Consider the following 27,784-nt stretch of genomic DNA (forward strand, 5'->3'; position numbering starts at 1 on the left):
AGTTGCTAGATTGAATGTTGCCCAATTTATGAATCGCTGAATAAAGCCAATAAGATTTTTTAAATTTACAAAAAAAACTGCCTTCTTCAAAACTAGATATTGTGGGTTCTGCAAAATAAGGCTCTGATTACAATTAGACCATTTCTTTTCACGTGGCTCTGGATCTTGGCCTTCTAGCAGCCAGGCTGGGGTGAGGAAGGGCTTGGGGCTAGGGTCGGGGGGCACATTCTTGAGGACTAGCTTTCTTGACCAAACAAAATTCACCTGGTTAACGGTAAACAAGTAAAATATAAATAAGACTCGGGAAGCTATTCTCCATGCTTCTTAAGAGGAAAACCCAATTTGTTTTCTCCTGAACATCTAAGGTGAGGATATCAATCCCTCAAACACCTGAGCTTCAAGCCTTCAAGGTACTGACCTTGCTTTTGTATTGCTCTCAGCAGCCATGAAGGATTAGCTGGAGCTACTCTGCAGTGGCTTTGTCAAGAGAGTCCAGCCACACAGGTGCTGGACTTTTTTTTTTTTTTTTTTTAAGTATTAACCACTTTCAAATATCTATCTCCCTCCACCCTCCCAAATATATCTACCTCTTGTACCATGTATTTGTATTATTCTGAAGGCACAAAAAACAGTCAAGGCACAATCAACTAACCACCTGCAAGGAAAAAAACCCCTGATACATACTTAACTGCAGTTCTCAGTATGATCTAGTCTTATGACTATTCCCATGTCACTGCATTACCTGTATCATGAGTGGCAACCCCAGGGCAGGGAAAAGAATCAAAAAGAGCTTATTCCCGACAGTATTTTGGTAGAGGTAGATGTAGATGTAGATCAAGGTGAGAAAAAGCTGACAGCCTCCGGATAATTCTAATTGCCTAGGTTTGAATCACTTAAAGACCCAGTAAATTATAACATATATCCACGTTAGGTCCAGGCAGCAGGGACTAGCTCTGAAGGGGAACACTGAAATTTTGGGAGCCCAGAACTAGGCTGTCTACAAAAGGTAAAAATTCATATTTCTTTGAAAAGGTCCCCTGAGTCTCCTCCACTGCCCCCTTTCTTACCAACTTGCAGAAAGGCTAAAGGTGAAAAAAGCCAAGTGCAGCCAGCCCATGTGGCCCGTTGGAATAAAGGCAGCGGTTAGTTTTGCCACGGCTCCTGACACGGAGGAGGGGAGGGAGCCACTTACCTTAAATCTGTCGACAGCAACGGATGCTTCTGAGAGGGACTTTACTGAGAACGGTGTAACTTTCAAAGCAAAAGTCATGGAATTGAAGACAGTCACCACTGTGAAAGCCTGAAAATAGATAAAGAGAAGAAACTGAGCCTGATGAGGCTGTGCGACTAAAGTAACACAACATCATCAATTTCCTTTCAGGTTTAAGGAGGGCTGTAACTTGACTGTCAAATGTTGGTACGAGTCAGATATATTTCAGATATATATTTTTTAAGGTAGAGTTTTTGAGACCTCTAATTAAAATTCTCAGTGAATCTGAATGAAACAATGACCTGTATTTTCAGAACTAAACCCGAAGTTGTAAAACAACCTGTACACTTATTTGTGTACTGGGGCTAAATCCCCACCCTTCCACTTCTCAGATTAACCGCGTGAATGAAAAAAACCCAAATCTAGTAACCAGAGGACCAGAGCATCTCTATATGTGGTATTCTAAAATGTCCCCAAGCCCTGAGGGCTCACTGACCTGTGCTGCTGTCAGATCAAAGCCAAGGGTCATGTGAACAGAGAAGGTCACAACACTGGCAATCACCATCACAATGGGAGCCACACCAACAGTGATGCTCTGAAAGTACCCGGCTTTTTCCAACATCCCACGTTCCTCCTCTCGGATTTCTAAGAATAAAAAGCAAGCCAGTTTCTAAAAAGCAAGTCGAAAAAAACCATGGGATATTGCTCCTCTGTCACCAAACAAGACTTGGTAGGTCTTCAGCCACCATAGGTTTTAAAACGACCCTGTAACATCTATGATGCAAAAAACTAGGTCAATATGACCATCAATTACAATCACAAAAGCAGGCACACAAGCTTGAGGTTTGAAATGGATCAAGTCACAGGAATGAATCTAACAGAACAGTCACTACTTCTCAGTACAATGATCATCTTCTGCCTTAGTCTAATTCTTTTTGCAAATTTCTTATGTTTAGAAGGAATGAACACATTAATCATATCTGCTAGTGGCAGTTTTGTTTGCTTCCCTGGTTGTTTATTTCTAGGTTAGGTACTTATAAGAAAGACTATACAACGATAATGGAGAATTAAAAAGGAACTAAGGGCTTCCCTGGTGGCGCAGTGGTTGAGAGTCCGCCTGCTGATGCAGGGGACACGAGTTCGTGCCCCGGTCCGGGAAGATCCCACATGTTGCGGAGCAGCTGGGCCCGTGAGCCATAGCCGCTGAGCCTGTGCGTCCGGAGCGTGTGCTCCGCAACGAGAGAGGCCACAACAGTGAGAGGCCTGCGTACCGCAAAAAAACAAAACAAAACAAAAAAGGTGCCTACTGTATGTTGGTGCTAGAATAGAGGCTTTCACACAAAAAGCAGTAAGGGTGATTGGAAGAAGATGAGTGAAATACAATTTTTGTAAGCAGAATGATTTTTCTTAAATATTTATAAAACTGACAACCTTATTAACAGAGCAACCACGGAGTACAAAAGACCAGGGAGTAAGAAGTATGACAATACGTGGTGAGGTATTTTCAAAAAATTTTCAAACATAAAAGCAATTTTTCTGGGAGACTATGAACTGACCTTTAAAGGTATTACCACTGTCCCAAACACTGGGAAATATATTGAGAGACAGCTCTCAAGTCATACTTTAAAAAAATTCAACTCATTGCTTTAACACATATCACATAACTTGCCCAAGTCTATAATGAGCAAGAATGCTCTTTTCAAGCTAAAACACACAGGTAAAGATACCAAAGTCAGGGGCTGAAGGATCAGTGGAGTCTCAGAAAGAAGATTATAAAACTGAGAAAATTAGAATCTGGGAGCCAGAAGGGACCATCATTGGTGACCCTGCCAACAGGCTTGGCGGATGTCCTGTTAGCACCCAATTGTTCCATTCTATTGGCAACAAACTCACTACTTAAAGAAGGAGCCTAATCCTCTGCTAGACGCTTCTGACCACTCATAATTAAAGTTTATGAAGTGGACAGAATGTTCCTGAAGGTTTAGTCAACAAACCAAGCAGTGAAAATAAAACTTCCTTGAACTGAACACTGCATTTCTATTCAACCCAAAATTGCACCAACTTTTCAACTTTTTTTTTTTTTTGCACTACGCAGAACTCTCACTGTTGCGGCCTCTCCTGTTGCGAAGCTCAGGCTCCGGATGCGCAGGCTCAGCGGCCATGGCTCACGGGCCCAGCTGCTCTGCGGCATGTGGGATCTTCCCGGACCGGGGCACGAACCCGTGTCCCCTGCATTGGCAGGCGGACTCTCAACCACTGTGCCACCAGGGAAGCCCTTCAACTTTTTTTTACTTTTTTATTTTTTGGCCACGCCACGCAGCATGTGGGATCCTAGTTCCCCGACCAGGAACAGAACACACACCCTCTGCGGTGAAAGCGCAAAGTCTTAAACACTAGACCTCAGGGAAGTCCCCTGCACCAACTTTTTAACTGGATCATATTCAGGTTAGCTCACTGTGAGATTATGGTCAATGAACAGTCATATCTTTTACATTTAAATTAAATTTAAATGTTATTTATTTATGGCTGTGTTGGGTCTTCGTTGCTGCGTGGCTTTCTCTAGTTGCAGCGAGTGGGGGCTACTCTTCATTGTGGTGCGTGGGCTTCTCACTGCATTGGCTTCTCTTGTTGCAGAGCACGGGTTCTAGCTGCGTGGGCTTCAGTAGTTGTGGCACACGGGCTTAGTAGTCGTGGCTCGTGGGCTCTAGAGCGCAGGCTCAGTAGTTGTGGCGCACGCGCTTAGCTGATCCATGGCATGTGGGATCTTCCCTGACCAGGGCTTGAACCCGTGTCCCCTGCACTGGCAGGCAGATTCTTAACCACTGTGCCACCAGGGAAGTCCCCTAAAGTGCCTTTAAATATATTTTTCTTAAATTCACCTTTTTTAGGGCCCAGGATTTCAACTTTTGTTGAGATCTTTTGGAATGCTCAGCTAATGTGCTAATTATTCCTCCAAACTTTGTGGCATTTACATATGACATGTTTATGTCTGCACTGAATTTACGGATCAGTATCAAGGCACGCACTGAGAACCTTATGACTCAACACAAATCAATTATTTGAAAAGAAACCAAATTAAAAGACTCCTGTGAGTGAGTGGCGAGCGAGGCTCAGAGTCCAATTGTCCTGACCCCCAGCCTAGCCCTTCTCCCAGCACTACCCCCAGGGTCTCACACCCACCTACCTGTAGTGCGCATGCACCCACAGAGTGGTGGGGGCAGAAGTGGAGCTCTCAGCAGCCACTTGATACTGTTTTCTGTGATGTCCTCATGGCCAGACCAGAAAATTATGGGCTGGATGAGAGTATAGATAGGGGGCTTTGAAACTGAATGAATTACTCATAACCAGCTAAGTTATCTTGGGAAAAATCACAATTTTCTCAGGCCTCAATTTCCTCATTTGTGAGATGAGGTTATGGGTGCCAGTCTCTAAGATCCCTATCAATGTAAAGCTCATCGGCTATTATAAGAACATAAGGTATTATGATCCTATGACATTAGGATTCCCAGTAGCTAATGTGCTCAGGCAGCACAGTAGCCAACATCCTTCTACCATATACACATATGAAGTCTTTAAACTCACTTTGTACACTCTGAGAGAATGCTTTGACCCAGGCATACATTTTAATAAATTTAATGTAGGTGAGGACTTCATTCATCTTCTGAACACGGTCATCTGTGATGGTCACACATTTTCTCCTGAAATATGCAGTGATGCGCGATACAAACATCTGAAAGGAAAAGCGATGTCATGCCAAATCAGAGCTTATTCAGAGTTAGAACAGTCTAGTCTTTCTGGGAGATAAATCCACTTAAGATTATTATAAATAAAGTGAGCATCCCGTAGTTGTACTGCTTTTTAATAAAAGGGCTCTATTAAATTATAATCAAATAGTATTTGACTCTTATTCTTTGGAAGAAAGTTAAGACAAGTAAATATTTGTCCTCAGAGTAATCACAGATATCTATCAAAGGGAAGTGGGAGAGCCATATCAGTTAGCATCACCTTGAGGTGGTGTGACTCAACTTCTCCTGTGTTACCTGGGGGAAGCAGGGTTCACCTGCTGACCTCCTTCACTCACACTCTCTCTTTTTAAATCTCACTTAGGAGCTACTGCCTTTATTCAAGTGACATCTGACGTCCTCTGAAGTCAAAATGCTGCCTGTATGGATTGAACACTGTCTAGCTCTTTCTAGACATTTCCAAACCAGGTACCTGCTTAAAGGAAATTTCCAATCAAAGATGTGATACCTCAGTGGTGCCTACTATATATAGCCCAGTGGAAGTTACTCATCTGAGTTAACTCATCTGCCAAAATACAGTAAGGAGGCTTACTCACCATTGCAGGATAAAAGAGGATAAAAACAGCTGATCCCAGGAAGCCTGTTGGTCCCAGAATAATTACATTATAAATCATGCCCAAGATGGCAATAACAGGTCCTCCAGCCAACAAGCTGCCCACGGCAGCTGCCTCAAACATCCTCTGTCCATCGTTGGAACACAGGTTGATGAGCTACAAGACACAAAGAGCAGTGAGTAGACACTGCGAGGACTCAGGCACTTCTCAGGAGGAAGAGGAAGGACAGAACAGGGACCCAAGGGAAGGAAAGAGCTCAGGTTGGGAGCTTTCTCTCTGCCCTGAAGCAAACATCCCTCGCTCACCTCACCCACGGACTTCTCCTTAATGTTCTTCAGCTTAAGGATCTTCTTAAACGCCATGGTCAGGATGGCCCCCCGCAAGCGGACCCCAGTTCGGTAATTCAATGCCCACGTCAGTGCAAGTGACCAAGAACGCACGATTTCTGTCAGGAGGAGGCCCAGGACTAACAGCAAGCTGTACTGGAGGTTAGACTCTGTGTCCTGGGTGTACTCCAGGAGGTGTTTCACCACGAAGGCCTACAGGGAGAAACACACACCACCGTCAGCTTCTCCACGGCACTCACACACCACGCCACAGTTTTATGTTAAGTTAGAAAGAGGAGGCAGCTCCACTGTACAGTGATAAGTGCCTAAGCAGAGAAAGACCTTCTCGGAGGACCAACTATTGCTGACGGTCCACCTGCAGCTATTTATGCAGAGCAATTTGCAGGAGGTAGGTCTAATTTGAAACTATCTTCCTTCAGGACACCACCAAAACCCATACTCTTTCTAATGTAACATAAACCTGTCCATGAGCTGAAATTCATTCTCAACACACGGTCATTAAAAAGTATATATTTGACCTTATTCCAGTATCTCCACACAATGATACATTTCTTTACATGAAATTAAGACCCTTTCTTTTTTTTTTTTGGATCGTTTCAAACGTGCTTATTTGATAAAAAGGAACAGTGTACCTACAGTTGGACTGGGGAAGAGTGAGTAGTGCATTTGCAAAACATTCCTGAAAATAAACATCAGCAGTTTAATAGTACAGAAGAGAGCAAATAAAGCTGACTATTCAAAATCCAGAGACCCTCCCAAGGGCCCTCCCACACTCCCCACTCCCTCCCAAAAACAAAAACATGTTACCTCAGGTAGCACATGTCTAACACCACCTGCAGGGAGGGAAGGCAGCAGCCCCCAAGAACCACCGAGTGCCACCTCCAGCTCTGAGGTCCTGCAACGCCGGAGCACACACTCACACGAGGCACATTCAGCAACAGGATTAAATACCAGGAAGTGGGAGGTAATGTACTTTTATTGAAAATGAAAAAAATAAAAAGTACCATCTTCATAGAGCATCTCACAGACACTGTACAACAGGAGGAGCATCGCGGTAACATACATGGGAACATACAGAGTCGAGTTATACAGGGCTAGCCAGCCAACAGGTCTGGCCTCGACTGTTGTTTTAACTACACACAGTGGAAATTACAGCATAGAACCAATATCTGTTTCCAGAGTCCGGAGTAGCACATCAAGCTGACAGCACTTAATCGGTTAGGCTCCTGAAGTTGCAGTTAGTCTGCAATAGAGGAGATTCTCCAGGAATAAAAACCTTGCTGCTATGGAAAGAGAATTAAAAAAACAAAAAACAAAACTGAAAACTCCCCAAAGAGTTGACTCTGCTTAAAATCACTGGTGCTATTGGTTCACTAGGCTGTGAGGAGTGACCTCTGCTCTGGAGGAAATACAAAAATCTAGGCCTCAAGGAAAAACGGGTGGCATCCTTCAGAGTCTTTTCGAGTCCTTGCAGCTAAAGTCGATCTTGCCAAAAATGAAACAAAACAAAGCACAACAAAAGAAAGCCAAATCAATCCCCCTCCCCGAAGGAAGAAAATAAAATTAAGGAGAAACCCATTCACCCATCTATACCGATCCTTATAGCAAAGGGTACTGTAGCTGGAAACCAGCACTTGAATGACAGACAAAAATGGAGGCCAGAAGCAATTGTCCTGAAGCAGCTAACGCTGAATTCCAGAACCCAGACTCTCTCTGGGTAAATCAGTATTTCTTGTTTTTCCTGAGAGGAAATTAATATCAGATGTCGACTAGATCCTAAGAGATTCCCACCAATCAGATTTATGTCAAGTCTCAGTAAATAACCTGATCAAATAAATAGGAGATTTCAGATTCCAAGAACTATTGTATCCCATCTCTCCCCTCCCTCGGATTTTTAGGTTTTATATCCATTGCTTGGGTCACCACTGCATACAGCTGGGTTGTTGGTTTACTAGCAAGAAGATTGGCTTCTTTTCCAGTATGCAATCCAAAATGTGGAACTGAGTCACTGAGTGGCAGGGTCAAAACCCCATTTTCCTCACGTGAAGCAACTCAGTAAGATGGCGGTGCAGTAAAGCATTTTCTCACACACCTCGGCACTGACGGAGCAGTCTCCAAAGGAAGGCGTGAAAGGACAGCAGGTTGTAGTTTGGGGTTCCTTCCTTCCCATACCTTTATTGTGCCATTTTTCAGCACCAGGTAATAGCATTAGTACCTCCCAGAGAGGAGGAGCAGGGGGAAGGTAAAAGACAAAATGAATGCTTACACTATGCAAAACTTTCAAAGGGGAGGGAAAAGAGGAAACAGCAGATTAAAGAATTTCCAACACATAGGGGGTTTTTAAAAAAAACAATTACATTTCAAACCATTTCATATGGAACAAAGAAAAAAAAAGGTTTTCATGAAAAATCTAACCAAATTTTCGTTTTAAAAGGTTACAAATTAATCATTTAAATTTAAACAAACTGGGAGAAAACTCGAGACTGTCAGCATAGTTGTCTGGCTGTGGAAAGCATTCCCAGTGAATAAACATTACCTTACCTGAACTCTTGGCGAGAGATTCTGCCCAGCTTGACTCTCTCATTCTGACCGCAGAATACAGCCATCCTGAAAATTCTAAAGAACAGCTTCTGTCACTGGTTCCACTACAGAGACACTCCCCCCAAATCCAGATCCTGACAGCATCAAGCAAGCTGCAGCTGGAGAGAGGTTGGAAGGGTGGGAAACTTACCTCTCTAGAGGCTTTTCACTGTCCTTTCCCCAAAAGGCCCGTGAGCAGAGTTAGCATTCACCAAGAGATAGCACTGCAGGAGGGAGCTGTCTCTTGCAGATCTACAGGGCGGATGCTAATTCTTTACACACAAATCGTAGGTCAGGCCTGGTCTTTTAAAACTGTTTTAATCCAAGAAGGCCACAAATCATCTCTGCAAGTTGAGCAATTTGGTCACTCATCGTAGGTCAGGACCATAACCTTAGAGATTCTGGCTCTCCATTAACACTATGGTGACCCTTGGACGCCGTGCGCAGAGCACTGGTCCACTGGCATCACTGAAACCTTATATCATCTTGATCATTAATGTCCAGCCCCAGCTGGCCAGCAGTTAAAAAACAAAACAAAACACAGTCACTTGATTGTGTTTTATTTGCTCTGCATATGGCTATCAAGGTTCAGTGAGACCTGAGGGGAGATTTTTTAAATATATGGTATTTGGGGAGTCTGATCTTACGTAGATTGCTGTAAGAACAGACTAAGCCAGTTTGAAAGCCTTGCCATATTAGAAAATGTGCAAAAATCTGAAATGGATGTTCTTCCAGAGGATTTAATTCCACAGATGGAAGGTATGCTCATTGCTAATACTAATCTCAAACCCGATCCTTCAAATTTCCAATTAAAAAGAAATTTGTCAGAATTAGAGTTCCAAAAAAAGAAGTTTTCATTGCTTACAATTTGAAATCTTTTTTTATTAATTAGAGACACTGTGGATGGGACCATTGCTTTCTTGATTGTTCTAGGGGGAAATCTCCCGAAATAACACAGGCCTTAAGGTGCTCTTCCTCAAGAGGGTGGAGAAAAGGAAAAGCGTACTGCTGTTTTCCTATTAAAGGAAGGCTCTCAGCTTTCCCTGGCATCTAGAAGAGTTTACTAGAGATTAGTATTCCAGTGTGCTGTGCCTTAAAAGAGAGATAAAGGAATATGCAGATGCTCAAGTGAGTGACTGTAAGGCCCCCCAAGCTGAAGAAGCATAAGAAACTTTTTTTCCCAAGTAAAAAATTAAAATCCCAACAATCTATGGAATTTGGGGGGGGGGTAGGTGGGAGGAGCCAATTAAATTCTTGCGTTGGCCAAATGGAATCAAGGAAGCCTGTATACCGTGCTACCCAGCTGCAAGAATTCTTCCAAAGATCAGAGCAGCCACCAGCCCTGTAGTGAAACAATGACAGAAGCTCTTCTTGGGGGAAGCTGGTCCTATGAAAACGTTTGCCATTTTGGTCAGTGACATGATATTCAGTTACATGGTCCCTCTTACTTAAAACTTATACAAAAGTATGTTAGTTGGTCAATTAATAAGAAACCCAATACCAGAAAAGTAGTGTTCTCTGCTCCAGAAAAGAGATCAAAACTTTTAAAAGGCATCAGACATTAAAAACAAAAACAAATGAACAAACAAACAAACAAAATAACAGAAAAACTGCAAATTAGTTTTACCTAATCACCATGCACCTTAGGCCCATACTTACCAAAACCATGAACCTCCAGCTTACCCACACACGGAAAACGCACAGAATAAGGAGTACTACGGCTCCGATGCCTCAAGGCAAATATGTAGAGAATAGATTTAATCAAAGTCTCAAGTGTAAGGCAGCACAGCAGGTGTAAGAAACAGGCGTCCAGAAAACAGTGTGACCATCACTCTTCTGCCCTACTCTGCTTCAGCAACACTAGGAAAACCAGGGCTGCAACCCCAACACCTGCCACACGGTTTACACTATAAACCAGAACTTGAAATGGACTTCAGGTTAGCCTCTAAGAACCTCAACAGTCCTCCAGCTTCTTGAGGGTTCATGTGCCACAGAACTGTCAAACATGTGACAACTCCCCCCAGACCTTCAGTGTGTCACCAGCACCAACGCAACAGCCTATGCCACACAACACTGCTCTCGGCTGCTCACGGAACTGTGAGACACCTTTCCCGAACCAGGACTGTCATTTCGTGTCGATACGCCGCAAAGCAGCGCGGCCCTGGGCAGAGCTGGAGTCATTCAGCTTCACCCCCACCCCAGGGAAGCAAGCCAGGTCCGCTTCTCCTCTGGCAATGCGGCCCTGTCCTCCTTCCAGTTCTCACAAACCACCATTTACCCCAATATCAACTGCGCCCTTGCAACAGACCTGGAGGCATCTCTAAGGCTGCTAACTAGCCCAAAGGTGAGGGCGACCCCTGCAACAGAACAAGAAGGTTACAGCTGGCCATGGCTGGGGCCCTGGAGACTGTCAGGAAGGATGGTTAGGACTTACTGGTCCACTGAAGCCAGCCAGCTGCGTGATCATCAAGCACACGATGGAGAGGATGAGCCTGGTGCGGCAGAAGGTCCACACAACCCTCCGGAGGGAAGCAGCGTCTGGCCCAACTTCATGCAGCTCTTCTTGCCACAGTCTCTCTAGTCTTAACAAGGGCACATGTCCTCCGTCACACATCTCCCCAGGGAATACGCACACACACCACCTGCCCCCAGCCTCCCTCCTGCCACCATTCACACCAGCCTCTCCTTTCAAATTATGTACGGTCTTCACCTTCTGGGGAAGAAAGACCTTTCCTGGGTAACTACATATTTACCCTGTATAGGGAGCCTCTCAGGATTCAGAAAATGATGAGAACGAAAGTCTTTCCTTCCACCCAGAAAAATTATCCCTGAATAGAATCTGCCTGTGGATAAGAACTTCCTTCCTCAAGGGTCCCCAACCCTTTCTGAAGGATCCTGTGGTAAAATGTAGAGTCGTAACTAGATTTTAATCATGACAATCGGCTACCACAAAAATGTATTCTGTCACAAGGCAGCAACATAATCTCCCTGCAGACTCAGGAAGAGAAGCGGGGCTGAGAGAGAGAGAGAAAGCCCGTGGTTAAAACAGGATTAAAGATGATATCGGAGATAAAGCAGAAGAGCAAAGGGAAAGTCACCCCCAGGCTACCCTCCCTCCATAGAATAGCTCAGATCCTAAAAGGACACAGAGCTCTGGACTTGACACTGCTGGACCCACACTCCTAGCTCAGGCCCTACACAACCAGTACGTGGGAGATGAGGGTGGATCAGAGACGCCTACCTTCTACAGTTCACCTCGGAAGACTCGTACTTGGACAAAGACCACACGTCCTCCATTGAGAGCTCCCCCTTCTTGTGGGCTACGCGAGCCAGAGGAGAAAGCCAAGAAAAAGTCATACAGGAGAAGAGCCCAGCATTGTCTGCTGGGTGCTGGTGTCTGAGGAGAGAAAACCCAGAGCACAAAATTGTCAAGACACGTGGAGAGGCCGGCCAACACTTACAACACAATGTTTAGTATACAGAACTCCTGGCTAAACCCAGGTTTTCCCCAAACAGTCTAATCTTAGCCCGAATCATTTTTGGTGCTTCACAGACAAGCCACTAACCAGCAGAACCCCTTACTTGGAAGTGGTCCGGATGGGCTTCAGAGCACTTAAGCTATGATGGTACTTTCCCTTGGGATGTTCCTCATCCAGGATTCTGAGCTGAGAATGCATGGAGGCATCCAGGGAAAGGCCCTCAGCTCGAGCTGCTGCTTCCAAGGCATCTTGGCAATCCAGCTGTTTCAACAGATAGGGAGGGAAGGTAAAAGCACAATTAATGAACATTAGAAAAACAGAGAGTACCAAATCTACCTGACATAACAGCTCAAACTGCAAACTAGATTCATCTTACCCAAGAAATCCCAAGGGTCAGGAGGTTAAACACTAACTTGTATGATATGAACTTGCTAAGGAACATTAAACCAGATACTTAAAATTTCTAAACTAATAGACTTCATTTTTTTTAGTACTTTCAGAAAAATTGAGCAGAAAGTACAGAGAGTTCCCATATACCTCCTCACCTCCCCACTCTCCTCCCCATTTCCTCCATAATTAACATCTTGCATGAGTGTGCTACATTTGTCACAACTGACAGCCCAATACTGATATATTATCACTAACTAAAGTCCACAGTTTACATCATTATTCACCCACTGTGTTGTATATCTTAAAATTTATATTTTTATCACCAAAATGTTTTATCTTTCATTTCCCAACATAGACTGAAAGTCAATTAATACACTACTAACTTCAAATTCTATTGCCCATTTTCTATGGCAAAAACTTCACAATCCCCCGCCCCCATTATCAGCCCTGTCATGCAGAAAAAGCCGGATGCACACGTGCCTCCTCTCTCTCTCTTATCAGCAACAGGGAGAGCAGAAGTGGGGCTCTCACCCTGGCTGCCCCACTAAAGAGCTCCTACCCAGACTTCTGCAGCATGAAGCAGAGAGTCTCATGGGTGGAAATACAAAGTTATACATATTTTACTATAAAGTTTATAAGTACCAATTAATCATATTAACAAAAATGCATATAATTCAAAGTCTGACTGTGGCAGAAGAGGGTGGACCAAAAAACTGGACACATCTACGCCCGTTTACTCTAAAAGTAACCCAAAGTCACTTAATTTTTTAAAAAAGTTTATTGAAGTATAGTTGATTTACAATGTTGTGTTAATTTTTGCTGTACAGCAAAGTGATTCAGTTGTACATATATATATATATATTCTTTTTCATATTCTTTTCCATTATGGTTTATCCCAGGATATTGAATATAGTTCCCTGTGCTATACAGTAGGATCTTGTTGTTTATCAATCAAAGTTACTTTTGCAGTTACTGTTGCAGAAACATAAGCATTCTTTTCCTCAAGTAAGGATTATAAGGACCTTATGCTTTTCTCACATTCTCACAAATATTTCCAGCAATTACTGTGAACTAGCAAGAAAGACTAGATCCCCAGATCAAGAAAAAGTTAAGTGGTGCAGCACCTAACACACTGTGCCTCACACAAAGTGGAGTCTCTATTTTGACACACCACCTCTTTTACACACAAAACAGAGGCAACTCAAATATTAAGGATTTGTGCCTGGGGGTCACCTGCATTCCTATGTGACTCTCTCCTCAAATACAATAGCTTTAGTTCACAGCATACTTAAGAATCTTCAGATAAGTCACTGCTTAGTATCAGGAAAGTACACAGCAACTGGGAAGCATTTTTTCCCTTTTGTCAAAGGCAAGGCAAACTTCGAAACTAAGTCTACCTTCAAGAGATAACAACAACATGTGACAAAGGAGTGAACACCAAGAAAAGAATGAACTCATATAAAGTCCTTAGGTATAAGGTGAACACTTATTTATAGCACCTAAAAATGAACTTAAGTCTACTGAGATTCAAGTACACAACAAAGGTTTTTTTGTTTTGTTTTGTTTACATAATATTTATTTAACCTTTAAGCTGCCCATAACCATAAGGGGAAGAAAAGAAAACCATTGGATTGAGAAAGCAGAAAGACACACTAAAAATACAAACATATTCTCTATAAGGGAGTAGAAACTGAGAACACCTACAGAGTAAGTACAGAAGGTGACAAGGATCAGCCTTATTTGAATGTTCTAAGCTTCAAAAGAAGACAAAAATTAAAATAATAAAATTAAAATAATACCACTTCAGGTACACACTGGATAGCTGCCCTAAATGAACTATATGCTGGGCCGCAAGGCAAAGTGTAACACATTTCAAAAGACTGATATCACAGTGTATGTACTCTGACCAAGAGGGAATTCAATTAGAAGTCTGTAACAAAGATAATATGAAAATCTCCAAATATCTAAAAATTGCAACACACTTCTAAATAATATGAGTTAAAGAAGACATCAAGTCGAAATTAGTATATATATCCCGAGCTAAATGATAAGAAATTGTAACACATGAAAATCTGTGGGATGCAGCTAAAATGGAGCACAGAGAGAAATTGTGAAGGCTTTCAAAGCATATATTAGAAAAGAACAAAGAGTGAAACATCAATGCTCTAAGGTAGGGGCTGGCAAAATTTTCTGTAAAGGTCCAGCTAGTAAATATTTTAGGCTTTGTGGGCCAAGAGACAAAATAGAGGATATTATGTAGGTACTTATGTTACAAAAGAAAACAAATTTCTATAAAATGTTTATTGCCAAAATTCAAAATATAGTAATACTAATTGAGTACAATTTTTTTGGTGGTACAGGTCTACTAATGAGAAGAATGAAATTCTTTTATGAGGGAATAACATTTCACTTAACTGGGGTTTAAAATAGTTTTCCCACATTACACAAGATGGATTTACTTGATATTTATAGGACATTCCATCCAAAAACAACAGAATACACATTTTTCTCAAGTGCTCATGGAACATTCTCCAGGATAGATCATATATTGGGTAACAAATCTAGCCTTGGCAAATTTAAGAAAATTGAAATCGTATCAAGTATCTTTTCCGACCACAATGCTATGAGACTAGATATCAATTACAGGAAAAGATCTGTAAAAAGTACAAACACATGTAGGCTAAACAATACACTACTTAATAACAAAGTGATCACTGAAGAAATCAAAGAGGAAATCAAAAAGTACTTAGAAACAAATGACAATGGAGACACGATGACCCAAAATCTATGGGATACAGCAAAAGCAGTTCTAAGAGGGAAGTTTATAGCAATACAATCATACCTTAAGAAACAGGAAACATCTCGAATAAACAACCTAACTTTGCACCTAAAGCAATTAGAGAAAGAACAAAAAAACCCCAAATTTAGCAGAAGGAAAGAAATCATAAAGATCAGATCAGAAATAAATGAAAAAGAAATGAAGGAAACAATAGCAAAGATCAATAAAACTAAAAGCTGGTTCTTTGAGAAGATAAATAAAATTGATAAACCATTAGCCAGACTCATCAAGAAAAAAAGGGAGAAGACTCAAATCAATAGAATTAGAAATGAAAAAGGAGATGTAACAACTGACTCTGCAGAAATACAAAAGATTATTAGAGATTACTACAAGCAACTCTATGCCAATAAAATGGACAACCTGGAAGAAATGGACAAATTCTTAGAAATGCACAACCTTCCAACACTGAACCAGGAAGAAATAGAAAATATGAATGGACCAATCACAAGCACTGAAATTGAAACTGTGATTCAAAGTCTTCCAACAAACAAAAGCCCAGGACCAGATGGCTTCACAGGCGAATTCTATCAAACATTTAGAGAAGAGCTAACACCTATCCTTCTCACACTCTTCCAAAAGATAGCAGAGGGAGGAACACTCCCAAACTCATTCTATGAGGCCACCATCACCCTGATACCAAAACCAGACAAAGACGTCACAAAGAAAGAAAACTACAGGCCAATATCGCTGATGAACATAGATGCAAAAATCCTCAACAAAATATTAGCAAACAGAATCCAACAGCACATTAAAAGGATCATACACCATGATCAAGTGGGGTTTATTCCAGGAATGCAAGGATTCTTCAATATACGCAAATCAATCAATGTGATACACCATATCAACAAACTGAAGGAGAAAAACCATATGATCATCTCAATAGATGCAGAGAAAGCTTTTGACAAAATTCAACACCCATTTATGATAAAAAACCTGCAGAAAGTAGGCATAGAGGGAACTTTCCTCAACATAATAAAGGCCATATATGACAAACCCACAGCTAGCATTGTTCTTAATGGTGAAAAACTGAAACCATTTCCACTAAGATCAGGAACAAGACAAGGTTGCCCACTCTCACCACTCTTATTCAACCTAGTTTTGGAAGTTCTAGCCACAGCAATCAGAGAAGAAAAAGAAAAAAAAGGAATCCAAATAGGAAAAGAAGAAGTAAAGCTGTCACTGTTTGCAGATGACATGATACTATACATAGAGAATCCTAAGGATGCTACCAGAAAACTACTAGAGCTAATCAATGAATTTGGTAAAGTGGCAGGATACAAAATTAATGCACAGAAATCTCTGGCATTCTTATACACTAATGATGAAAAATCTGAGAGTGAAATTAAGAAAACACTCCCATTTACCATTGCAAAATAAAGAATAAAATATCTAGGAATAAGCCTACCTAAGGAGACAAAAGACTTGTATGCAGAAAACTATAAGACACTGATGAAAGAAATTAAAGATGATATAAATAGGTGGAGAAATATACCATGTTCTTGGATTGGAAGAATCAACATTGTGAAAATGACTCTATTACCCAAAGCAATCTACAGATTCAATGCAATCCCTATCAAATTACCACTGGCATTTTTTACAGAACTAGAACAAAAAATTTCACAATTTGTATGGAAACACAAAAGACCCTGAATAGCCAAAGCAATCTTGAGAATGAAAAATGGAGCTGGAGGAATCAGGCTCCCTGACTTCAGATTATACTACAAGGCTACAGTAATCAAGACAGTATGGTACTGGCACAAAAACAGAAATATAGATCAATGGAACAGGATAGAAAGCCCAGAGATAAACCCACACACATATGGTCACCTTATCTTTGATAAAGGAGGGAAGGATATACAGTGGAGAAAAGACAGCCTCTTCAATAAGTGGTGCAGGGAAAACTGGATAGCTACCTGTAAAAGTATGAAATTAGAACACTCCCTAACACCACACACAAAAATAAACTCAAAATGGGTTAAAGACCTAAATGTAAGGCCAGACACTATCAAACTCTTAGAGGAAAACATAGGCAGAACACTCTATGACATAAATCACAGCAAGATCCTTTTGACCCATCTCCTAGAGAAATGGAAATAAACACACAAATAAACAAATGGGACCTAATGAAACTTAAAAGCTTTTGCACAGCAAAGGAAACCATAAACAAGACCAAAAGACAACCCTCAGAATGGGAGAAAATATTTGCAAAGGAAGCAACTGACAAAGGATTAATTTCCAAAATTTATAAGCAACTCAGGCAGCTCAATAACAAAAAAACAAACAACCCAATCCAAAAATGGGCAGAAGAACTAAATAGACATTTCTCCAAAGAAGATATACAGATTGCCAACAAACACATGAAAGAATGCTCAACATCATTAATCATTAGAGAAATGCAAATCAAAACTACAATGAGATATCATCTCACACTGGTCAGATTGGCCATCATCAAAAACTCTAGAAACAATAAATGCTGGAGAGGGTGTGAAGAAAAGGGAACACTCTTGCACTGCTGGTGGGAATGTAAATTGATACAGACACTATGGAGAACAGTATGGAGGTTCCTTAAAAAACTACAGCTAGAACTACCATACAACCCTGCAATCCCACTACTAGGCATATACCCTGAGAAAACCATAATTCAAAAAGAGTTATGTTCCAAAATGTTTATTGCAGCTCTATTTACGATAGCCAGGACATGGTAGCAACCTAAGTGTCCATCAACAGATGAATGGATAAAGAAGATGTGGCACATATATACAATGGAATGTTACTCAGCCATAAAAAGAAATGAAACTGAGTTATTTGTAATGAGGTGGATAGACCTGGAGTCTGTCATACAGAGTGAAGTAAGTCAGAAGGAGAAAAACAAATACTGTATGCTAACACATATATATGGAATCTAAGAAAAAAAAATGTCATGAAGAGATTAGTGGTAGGATGGGAATAAAACACAGACCTACTAGAGCATGGACTTGAGGATATGGGGAGGGGGAAGGGGAAGCTGTGACGAAGTGAGAGAGTGGCAGGGACATATACATACTACCAAATGTAAATTAGATAGCTGGTGGGAAGCTGCCGCATAGCACAGGGAGTTCACCTCTGTGCTTTGTGACCACCTAGAGGGGTGGGATAGGGAGGGTTGGAGGGAGGGTGATGCAAGAGGGAAGAGATATGGGAACATATGTATATGTATAACTGATTCACTTTGTTGTAAAGGAGAAACTAACACACTATTGTAAAACAGTTACACGCAAATAAAGATGTTAAAAAAATAATAATAAAATAAAATAAATTACAACAATTAAAAATAAAATAAAATAAAATAGTTTTCCCTTGGTTACATTTCTTTATACTAACGATGAAATATCAGAAAGGGAATGCAAACAAATAGTCCCTTTTAAAAGTCACATCAAAAAAATAAAATACTTAGGAATAAACCTCACCAAGGAGGTGAAAGACTTATATGCTGAGAACTACAAAACATTAATAAAGGAAATTGAAGATGATTCAAAGAAATGGAAAGATATCCCATGCTCTTGGATTGGAAGAATTAATATTGTTAAAATGGCCATACTACCCAAAGCAATCTACAGATTTAATGTGATCCCTATCAAATTATCCATGACATTTTTCACACAACTAGAACAAATAATCCTAAAATTCGTATGTAACCATAAAAGACCTAGAATTGCCAAAGCAATCTGAGGAAAAAGAACAAAGGAGGAGGCATAACCCTTCCAGACTTCAGACAATACTACAAAGCTACAGTAATCAAAGCAGTGTGGTATTGGCACAAAGACAGACATACACATCAATGGAATGGAACAGAGAGCCCAGAAATAAACCCATACACGTATGGTCAATTAATCTTCGACAAAGGAGGCAAGAATATACAATGGGGAAAAGACAGTTTCTTCAGCAAGTAGTGTTGGGAAAGTTGGACAGCCACATGTAAATCAATGAAATTAGAACACACCCTCACACCATACACAAAAATAAACTCAAAATGGCTTAAAGACTTACATGTAAGACAAGACACCATAAAACTACTAGAAGGGAACACAGGCAAAACATTTTCTGACATAAATTATACAAATGTTTTCTTAAGTCAGTCACCCAAGGCAATAGAAATGCTATCAAAACTAAACAAATGGGACCAAATCAAACTTAAAAGCTTTCGCACAACAAAGGAAACCATAAACAAAATGAAAAGACAACCTATGGACTGGGAGAAAATATTTGCAAATGATGTGACCGACAAGGGCTTAATTTCCAAAATATACAAACAGCTCAAACAATTCAATAACAAAAAAACAAACAACCCAACTGAAAAATGGGCAGAAGATCTAAATAGACAATTCCCCAAAGAAGACATACAGGTGGCCAATAGGCACATGAAAAGATGCTCATCATCACTAATTATTAGAGAAATGCAAATCATAACTATTGTACGATGAGTTATCATCTCACACCTGTAAAAATGGCCATCATTAAAAAGTCTACAAATAATAAATGCTGAAGAGAGTGTGGAGAAAAGGGAATCCACTTATACTATTGGTGGGAATGTAAACTGGTGCAACCACAATGGGAAACAGTATGGAGGTTCCTCAAAGCACTAAAAATAGAGTTGCCATATGATCCAGCAATCCCACTCCTGGGCATACACCCATACAAAACTATAATTCAAAAAGATACATGCATCCCAGTGTTCATAGCAGCACTATTAACAATAGCCAAGATACGAAAGCAACCTAAATGTCAATCGACAGATGAATGGATAAAGAAGATGTGGTATATATACACAATGGAATATTATTCAGTCATTAAAAAGAATGAAATAATGCCATTTGCAGCAACATGGATGGACCTGCAGGTTATCATACTAAGTGAAGTAAGTCAGAAAGAAAAAGACAAATACCATATGATATCACTTATATGTAGAATCTAAAATATGACAAATTAACTTATTTACAAAACAGAAACAGTCTCACAGACATAGACAACAGACTTGCGGTTGCCAAGCGGGGAGAGGGGAGGAATGCATTGGGAGTTTCGGGTCAGCAGATGCAAACTATTATATACACGATGGATAAACAACAAGGTCCTATTGTATAGCACAGGGAACTACATTCAATATCCTGTGATAAACCATAATGAAAAGAATACGAAAAAGAATATATATGTAAAACTGAGTCACTTTGCTGTACAGCAGAAATTAACACAACATTGTAAATCAACTACACTTCAATAAAATTTTTTAAAAAGTTTTCCCTTTTCATCAAAATTGATTGTAAATTTTCATCTGTTAATGCTGACTTATAACAAGACTTTATAACTTCATCTTTGAAAACCTCTTTTCACACAGATAGGTACAGCCAAATACTGAATCAATCCATGAGTATATGATTTTAGTTGAGCATACTTATCTCTTGGTAGGCATCATAGGATTCTATTAGATTTTCCTCTTGACATTTGCCTTTATCATATCATTACATTGCAGATTTGTCACTTCCAAGTCAAAGTTAGGTGGAAGTCACTGTATGGCAAAATTAAATGGACTATTTTTGTGTGTGTGGCAAAATACATACAATATAAAAATTGCCATTTTAACCATTTTTAAGTGTACCATTCAGGGGCATTACTTATATTCACCATGTTACACAACAATTGTCACTATCTCTTTTTTTTCAATAAATTTATTTATTTATTTATGGCTGCGTTGGGTCTTGGTTGCTGTGCATGGGCTTTCTCTAGTTGTGGAGAGAGGGGGCTACTCTTCGTTGCAGTGCGTGGGCTTCTCATTGTGGTGGCTTCTCTTGCTGTGGAGCACGGGCTCTAGGCGCATGGGCTTCAGTAGTTATGGTATGCGGGTTCAGTAGTTGTGGCTCACGGGCTCTAGAGCGCAGCCTCAGTAGTTGTGGCACACGGGCTTAGTTGCTCCGTGGTATGTGGGATCTTCCCGGACCAGGGATGGAACCCATGTCCCCTGCATTGGCAGGCAGATTCTTAACCACTGTGCCACCAAGGAAATCCCTCATTATTACCTATTTCTAAAATGAATGGATCTTTTCAATTAATCTACCACAAAGGAGGCAAGAATATACAATGGAGAAAAGACAGTCTCTTCAATAAATGGTGTTGGGAAAACTAGGCAGCTACATGTAAAAGAATAAAATTAGAACATTTTCTCATACCATATACAAAAATAAACTAAAAAATGGATTAAAGATCTAAATGTAAGACCAGAAACCATAAAACTCCTAAAAGGAAACATAGGCAGAACATTTGACATAAAATCGTAGCAATATTTTCTTGGATCTGTCTCCTAAGGTAAAGGAAACAAAAGCACAAATAAACAAATGGGATCTAATTAAACCTAAAAGCTTTCTCACAGCAAAGGAGACAATCTACTGAATGGGAGAAAGTATTTTCAAACGATATGACCAATAGGAGGTTAATATCCAAAATATATAACCCACTCATACAACTCAGTATCAAAAAACCCAATAAAAAAATAGGCAGAAGACCTGAATAGACATTTTTCCAAAGAAGACATACAGATGGACAATAGGCATGTGAAAAGATGCTCAACATTGTTAATCATCAGAGAAGTGTAAATGAAAACCACAATGAGTTATCACGTCACACCTGTAAGAATGGCTATCATCAAAAAGACCACAAATAACATTAGTTGGCAAGGATGTGGAGATAAAGGGAACCCTGTACACTGTTGGTGATAATGTAAATTGGTGCAGCCACTATGGAAAACAGTAAGAAGGTTCCTCAAAAAACTAAAAATAGAATTACCATATGATCCAGCAATCCCACTCCTGGGTATATATTTGAAGAAAACAAAAACACTAATTCAAAAAGATACATGTACCCCAATGTTCATAGCACCATCATTTACAATTGCCAAGATCTGAAAGCAACTTAAGTGTTCATCAACAGATGAATGGATAAAGACTTGGTGTGTATACACACACACACACACACACACACACACACATATATACACACATACATATACATACAATGGAATACTACTCAGCCATAAAAAAGAATGAAATTTTGCCATTTATAACAACATGGATGGACCTGGAGGGTATTATGCTTAGTGAAGTTTGTCAGAGAAAGACAAATAGTATGTTATCATTTACATGTAGAATCTAAAAAGTAAAACAAACTAGTGAATATTACAAAAAGAAAGAGACTCATAGAGAACAAACTAGTGGTTATCAGTGGGGAGAGGGGAAGTGGAAAAGGCAAGATACAGGTAGGGGATTAAGAGGTACAAACTACTATGTAAAAAATAAATAAGCTACAAAGATAGATTGCACAGCACAGGGAATATAGTCAATATTTTATAATAACTACAAATGGAGTATAATCTATAAAAATTTTGAATCCCTATTTGTATGCCTGAAACTACTATAACATTGTAGGGACTTCCCTGGTGGTGCAGTGGATAAGACCACGCTTCCAATGCAGGAGGCCCGGGTTTGATCCCTGGTCAGGGAACTAGATCCCACATGCATGTCGCAACTAAGAGTTTGCATGCCACAACTAAGGAGCCCGTGTGCCCCAGCTAAGGAGCTGGAGAGCTGCAACTAAGGAGCTTGTGAGCCACAACTAAGGAGTCTGCCTGCCACAACTAAGAGCTGGTACAACCAAATAAATAAATAGATTTTTTTAAAAAAGAAACTAATATAACATTGTAAATCAACTATACCTCAATTTTTAAAAATTTAAAAATAAAATAAATGGATTTGAAATATGGAAATTTCCTTTGTACTTCACTGAGGTTCTGAAACACACTGCTGGAACTGTAGTTTAAGCTCAGAAAATATATAAACTACAAATCTGTAAGGGAATGGGGACCCTACTTCTTATTTCAAGTTTTGATAGTGTGAGAACTATGTAAAGTGACTTGACATTACTTATGATTCAAACATTAGTTGTCACTGAAATTACTTTGTCACAGTCTCATTTCAGATTCCCACCAGCAATCTATGAGAGATCCAGTTTCTCCACATACTCGTCACTGCCTGGTATTGTTGTTATTTTTTATATTAGCCACCTGAACAGGTGTGGTTTAGTGTTTCATCATGATTTTAATTTGCACTACCCTAATGGTTACTGATATTTAACATCTTTTCCTATTCTTATTTGCCACTCATATATCCTTTTGGGTGAAGTGTCTGTTTAAGTCTTTTGTCCATTTTCTAAATGGACTGTTATTCTTAGTGCTGCATTTAGAGAGTTCTTTATCTATTATGGATTCAAGTCCTTTGTCAGATGATTTGAAAGTATTTTCTCTCTTAATAGGGTCATTCATGGAGCAAAAGTTTTATATTTTGATCAAGTTTAATTTGTTGATTTTTTTCTTTTAAGGATTGGGCCTTTAGTGTCATGTCTAAGAACTCTTAGCTCTAACCCCAGGTCATGAATATTTTCTGTTTTTTCTAAAAGTTTTATAGTTTTAAATTTTGATCTGTGATCCATCCTGATTAATTTTATGATTAATTTTTATATAAGGTATAAAATTTAGGCAAAGGCTCATTTTTTTGACTATAGCTGTCCAATGTTCCAACACCATTTGTTGAAGATTCACCTCTCCATTAAGTTGCTTTTTCACCTATGTAAAAATGAGTTGGCCATACTTGTATGGGTCGATTTCAGGACTCTATTCCATTGACTGATTTGTCTATCCCTTCACTGATACCATTAACTTGATTACTATAGCTATCTAGTAAGTCTTAAAATAGCATAGTGTGATAGCTCCAACTTTATTCGTCCTTTACAAAACTGGTTTAGCCATTCTAGTTCTTTTGCCTTTCTGGAAGAACCAAGTTCAAGATTGAGGAGAGTTTTATAAACATCTTTTGACATTACGGCATCAGAGAAGGAAAACTTGGTATGCCATCCATTAGTATTCTCACATAAGAATGACATAGTAGCATTAAGAGAAAACTAAAATCTTCACATCTTCATTTATTCTTTCAACAAATAACTTACTGAGCACCTAAGTACAAGACTGTCCCAGATGCTGGGAATAAAAAATATTCTAATTTCTATCTTTGTAGTACACTAATTTCATTTTATTCATCTCTAAAATGCCTAGTTACAATTTTCATCAAAACCTACGAATAGAAAAGTGAATGGATGACAACAAACAAAATCCTCTTATTGCATGAGTTTTGTTCCTTTGACTATATACATGATGTCATGTTCCACCACCTTCTGGTAGTAAGTTACTGCCCATAATGGAGAATGACAAATTCAAAGGCTCTCTAAAAAGACTCAGATGAGAGCAGGCAGGCAAAGTTTCATTCCCAAAGGCATATCATGAGTACTATACAAGCATTATCAAATGCCTGTAACATATCAGAGACTGAGGACTCTTGCAATGTTTTTGATTTTAGAACAAGGCACTCAGTATAATTTCATTCTGACAAAGAAAAACTCCCATAAAAGTGGTTGAAAAAGTGGTTGAACTAATTCTCAAATTTTCATAGAATAACAAAACATGGAGCAGGAATGACCACAGTAAAGGTATGGAGAAGTCTATATTGTTGATCTAAGACAATCAAAAGTTGCCATTCTAAGCAACCCACTTTCCAAGTCTCATCATATTTTTGCTATTCTTTCCTAAACTGCTTCCCAAACTGTCAATCTTGTTGTCATATCTTACTCACTGCCCAGATAAGGACAGTGAAATATCTGATGGAGATAAGAAGATTCATGCAGGATGCTCTGTTTTGAAACAGTCCTGCTCCATATTTGCACCTAGCTCCTTCAGAGACAGGACTCTCAAAACATTAAGCAACAGGTGTTTAGCTCTTGAATGATAAAATAACACAATCAAGAAAATCAAGAGAAAATCCCCTTACTCCAATAAAAAACTATGTTCTCTACGGTCTTAAAGTATTCATACTTTTTAGGCAGAATTTTCCCATCGTTGGAGGCCATTGTGAAGTATAATGGTTTTGCACATGGATTTCAGAAAACAGACATGGGTTCACAGGCTGATCCTGCCACCAACTTTCCTCATGTTACCTAGCCACTTTAAGTTTCAATTTCCTCTTTTTTACAATGGTACATGCACCTACCACAAGATGTTGAGAGGAATTAATGGGATAATGAAAAGTGCTTAGCAAAGTATTGGGTATATAACAAACATTTAATATGTATTAACTATATACCAATGTATCCACCTGATAAATCATACAGCCTATATCAACTATTCCTCTTTCCTTTAGCTTTCCCTGACTCTTTCAAGATTAGGGAATTTATTTCCCCCGTCCTATGTCTTCCCTGCACTGTGCCACTGCAATAGGATGCTTCTACTAAGAACTCCTGGAGGGCAGGCTGACTAACTCTTGTTTGCACCCCTTTCCCCTGGCACGGTATAGAGCCTGGCACCTATTATTCAAATGGCAACCAGAATATCTCCATGTTGCCCCACAATCAGTATTATTATCATGAAAAACTGCATGACATACCACTAAGAAATCTTCTTAACTAACCCACTTCTGTTTAATTTCTCTGCTCTTTTGCTTATTATTAATTGTATAATAAACAATTACAGTTTATTTTTCTCTTTCTGGATTATTTAGGATAAATTCCATCAGTGGGATTACAGGATTAAAGAGTGTAGCTCCAAGCAACTAGACATCCATCCAGTTTGTTTAATTAACCTTATTATAAGATATGTATTCCAGTATTATTGCAAAAGAGAACTGCTCTTAGTTTTAGTACTTTCAGTTCTATTTTGTTGACCTGAGCCTGCCTCTATCCCACCTACTCTGGGACATTAGCAGGAAATGGAGGAAGTTAGGGCAATCTTCTTTGTTTATAGCCCGATCTCATGACTAGCATGTATCTGTAAAGGCAAACTGCTTACTTGAAGGTGATGGGAAAATTTGGGCAAATGAACTAATAACAAACCAACATAGCATTTACTATGTGCCAGGCATTGTTTTAAATGTTTTGTAGATACTAACTCTTATGATTCTCATAACTACCCTATGAGGTAGATACTCTAATTTCCCCTGTTTTACAGCTGAGGAAACTGTGACATAACAGCAAAGATTTGAAGAGATCTTTAAAAGCAGAGATTGAATCCAGGCTCCAGAGTTGAGGCTCTTAATCACTATGCTATGTGCCATTCAAAGAAAAAACAAGCAAATAACTCATCACTGTACAAGATGACCTCAGATGTGTCTTTATAGACAGCCAGCTCTCCTCTCTTCCCCAGGGTGAGTATCAGATTAAAATAAACTATGACTCTCCTAACTAACCTCATTATAAGCAAATGGTAATTTCCAAAGTCAAAGGCACAAGTACATGATTAGAACACTAGAATGTAAATAAACTATTTTACTTAATTGCAAAAATCCACTTCCTGGTTGTTTTTCAACCAAAGATGAGTAGATGCTAAATGATGAATACATTATGGACTGATATTTAAAAATAAAATAAAAGCATCTTTATACTACCCTGCCAGTAACTGCATAGATGTCTTATACTTGTAACTGTTCGGTTGGACGCCTAACTTCTTTCTTTCTAGGCTTCCCAAAAAAGCTTACCTGGGCAAGCAAGCCAGGGGGAAAAACGTCTATCTAAAGTAAAAACAAATTTAACCTACCATATTAACATTCTGTAAAGTGAGTTATCAACGTTCTAAGATTGAGTGGATTAAAAATAGAAATGGGGGCTTCCCTGGTGGCGCAGTGGTTGAGAGTCCGCCTGCCGATGCAGGGGTCACGGGTTCGTGCCCCGGTCTGGGAAGATCCCACATGCCGCGGAGCGGCTAGGCCCGTGAGCCATGGCTGCTGAGCCTGCGCGTCCGGAGCCTGTGCTCCGCAACGGGAGAGGCCACAACAGTGAGAGGCCCGCGTACCGAAAACAAACAAACAAACAAACAAAAATAGAAATGAACAAAGAAAAATGACTTAATATATTTAAGCTATATGGGCTTACTATATGAACGCATAAATAATATAACACGGTAGGGAAATACGATTCAGCGAATATCATTGGGACAAATACAAACAGACTGGAGATGAACTGAGATCCAGGTTTCACACCATACATTAATCCATCTGGAATTAACCCCAAAAGTTACATTAAAATGATGAAATAAATAGAAGAGAATTAAACAGCATATTTAGCCACCTAGGGAAGAGAAATAGTCTCCATTTCCCCCCAAAGCCTGAAACTTATCAAAGGGATGGCTTAAAATATAAAAAGGAAAACTTTTTGCATAATGAAATTAGCATTAAGGGGAAGGGGAATACAGCTAAAGGAGTGACCAGGTAACGAATATAATAATATATTTTGAACAGCCAGCTTTTACTGAAAAACATGTTTTATCCATTCATTCAGCAAGTATTTATTGAGGGGACTACACGCCAGGCACAGCTCTGGGTGCTGGGGACACGGGAGTGAAAAAACAGACTTGCACCTCGAAATCGCTGCCTTAATGCAGGTTACATTTTAGTTATTTATAAAAGGTAAAAATCCAGAATAACCTACTAAATTGGTTCAGAAGCTTCTCTCAGCTTCTGAATTCAA

General features: G+C 39.7%; 1 protein-coding gene across 3 annotated transcripts in view; it reads right to left on the minus strand.

Annotated features, from left to right (window-relative positions):
* ABCC5 (ATP binding cassette subfamily C member 5) overlaps positions 1-27,784 on the minus strand; it is a 91,773-nt gene that overhangs the window by 48,552 nt on the left and 15,437 nt on the right. Inside the window, exons 3-10 of one of the 3 annotated variants that reach the window (XM_059064511.2) lie at positions 12,077-12,234; positions 11,736-11,891; positions 10,929-11,076; positions 5,873-6,106; positions 5,550-5,723; positions 4,793-4,940; positions 1,707-1,855; positions 1,193-1,300 (exon numbers count right to left, since the gene is read on the minus strand). In XM_059064511.2, coding sequence (XP_058920494.1) covers positions 1,193-1,300; positions 1,707-1,855; positions 4,793-4,940; positions 5,550-5,723; positions 5,873-6,106; positions 10,929-11,076; positions 11,736-11,891; positions 12,077-12,234 — 1,275 coding nt within the window. Of the gene's footprint in view, positions 1-1,192; positions 1,301-1,706; positions 1,856-4,792; positions 4,941-5,549; positions 5,724-5,872; positions 6,107-6,872; positions 8,087-8,455; positions 8,531-10,928; positions 11,077-11,735; positions 11,892-12,076; positions 12,235-27,784 lie in introns of those variants that run through there. The other 2 variants (XM_067034119.1, XM_059064515.2) reach the window with 2 other exon arrangements.

Source organism: Kogia breviceps, chromosome 5, assembly GCF_026419965.1.
Source record: "Kogia breviceps isolate mKogBre1 chromosome 5, mKogBre1 haplotype 1, whole genome shotgun sequence".
Lineage (NCBI taxonomy): Eukaryota > Metazoa > Chordata > Mammalia > Artiodactyla > Physeteridae > Kogia > Kogia breviceps.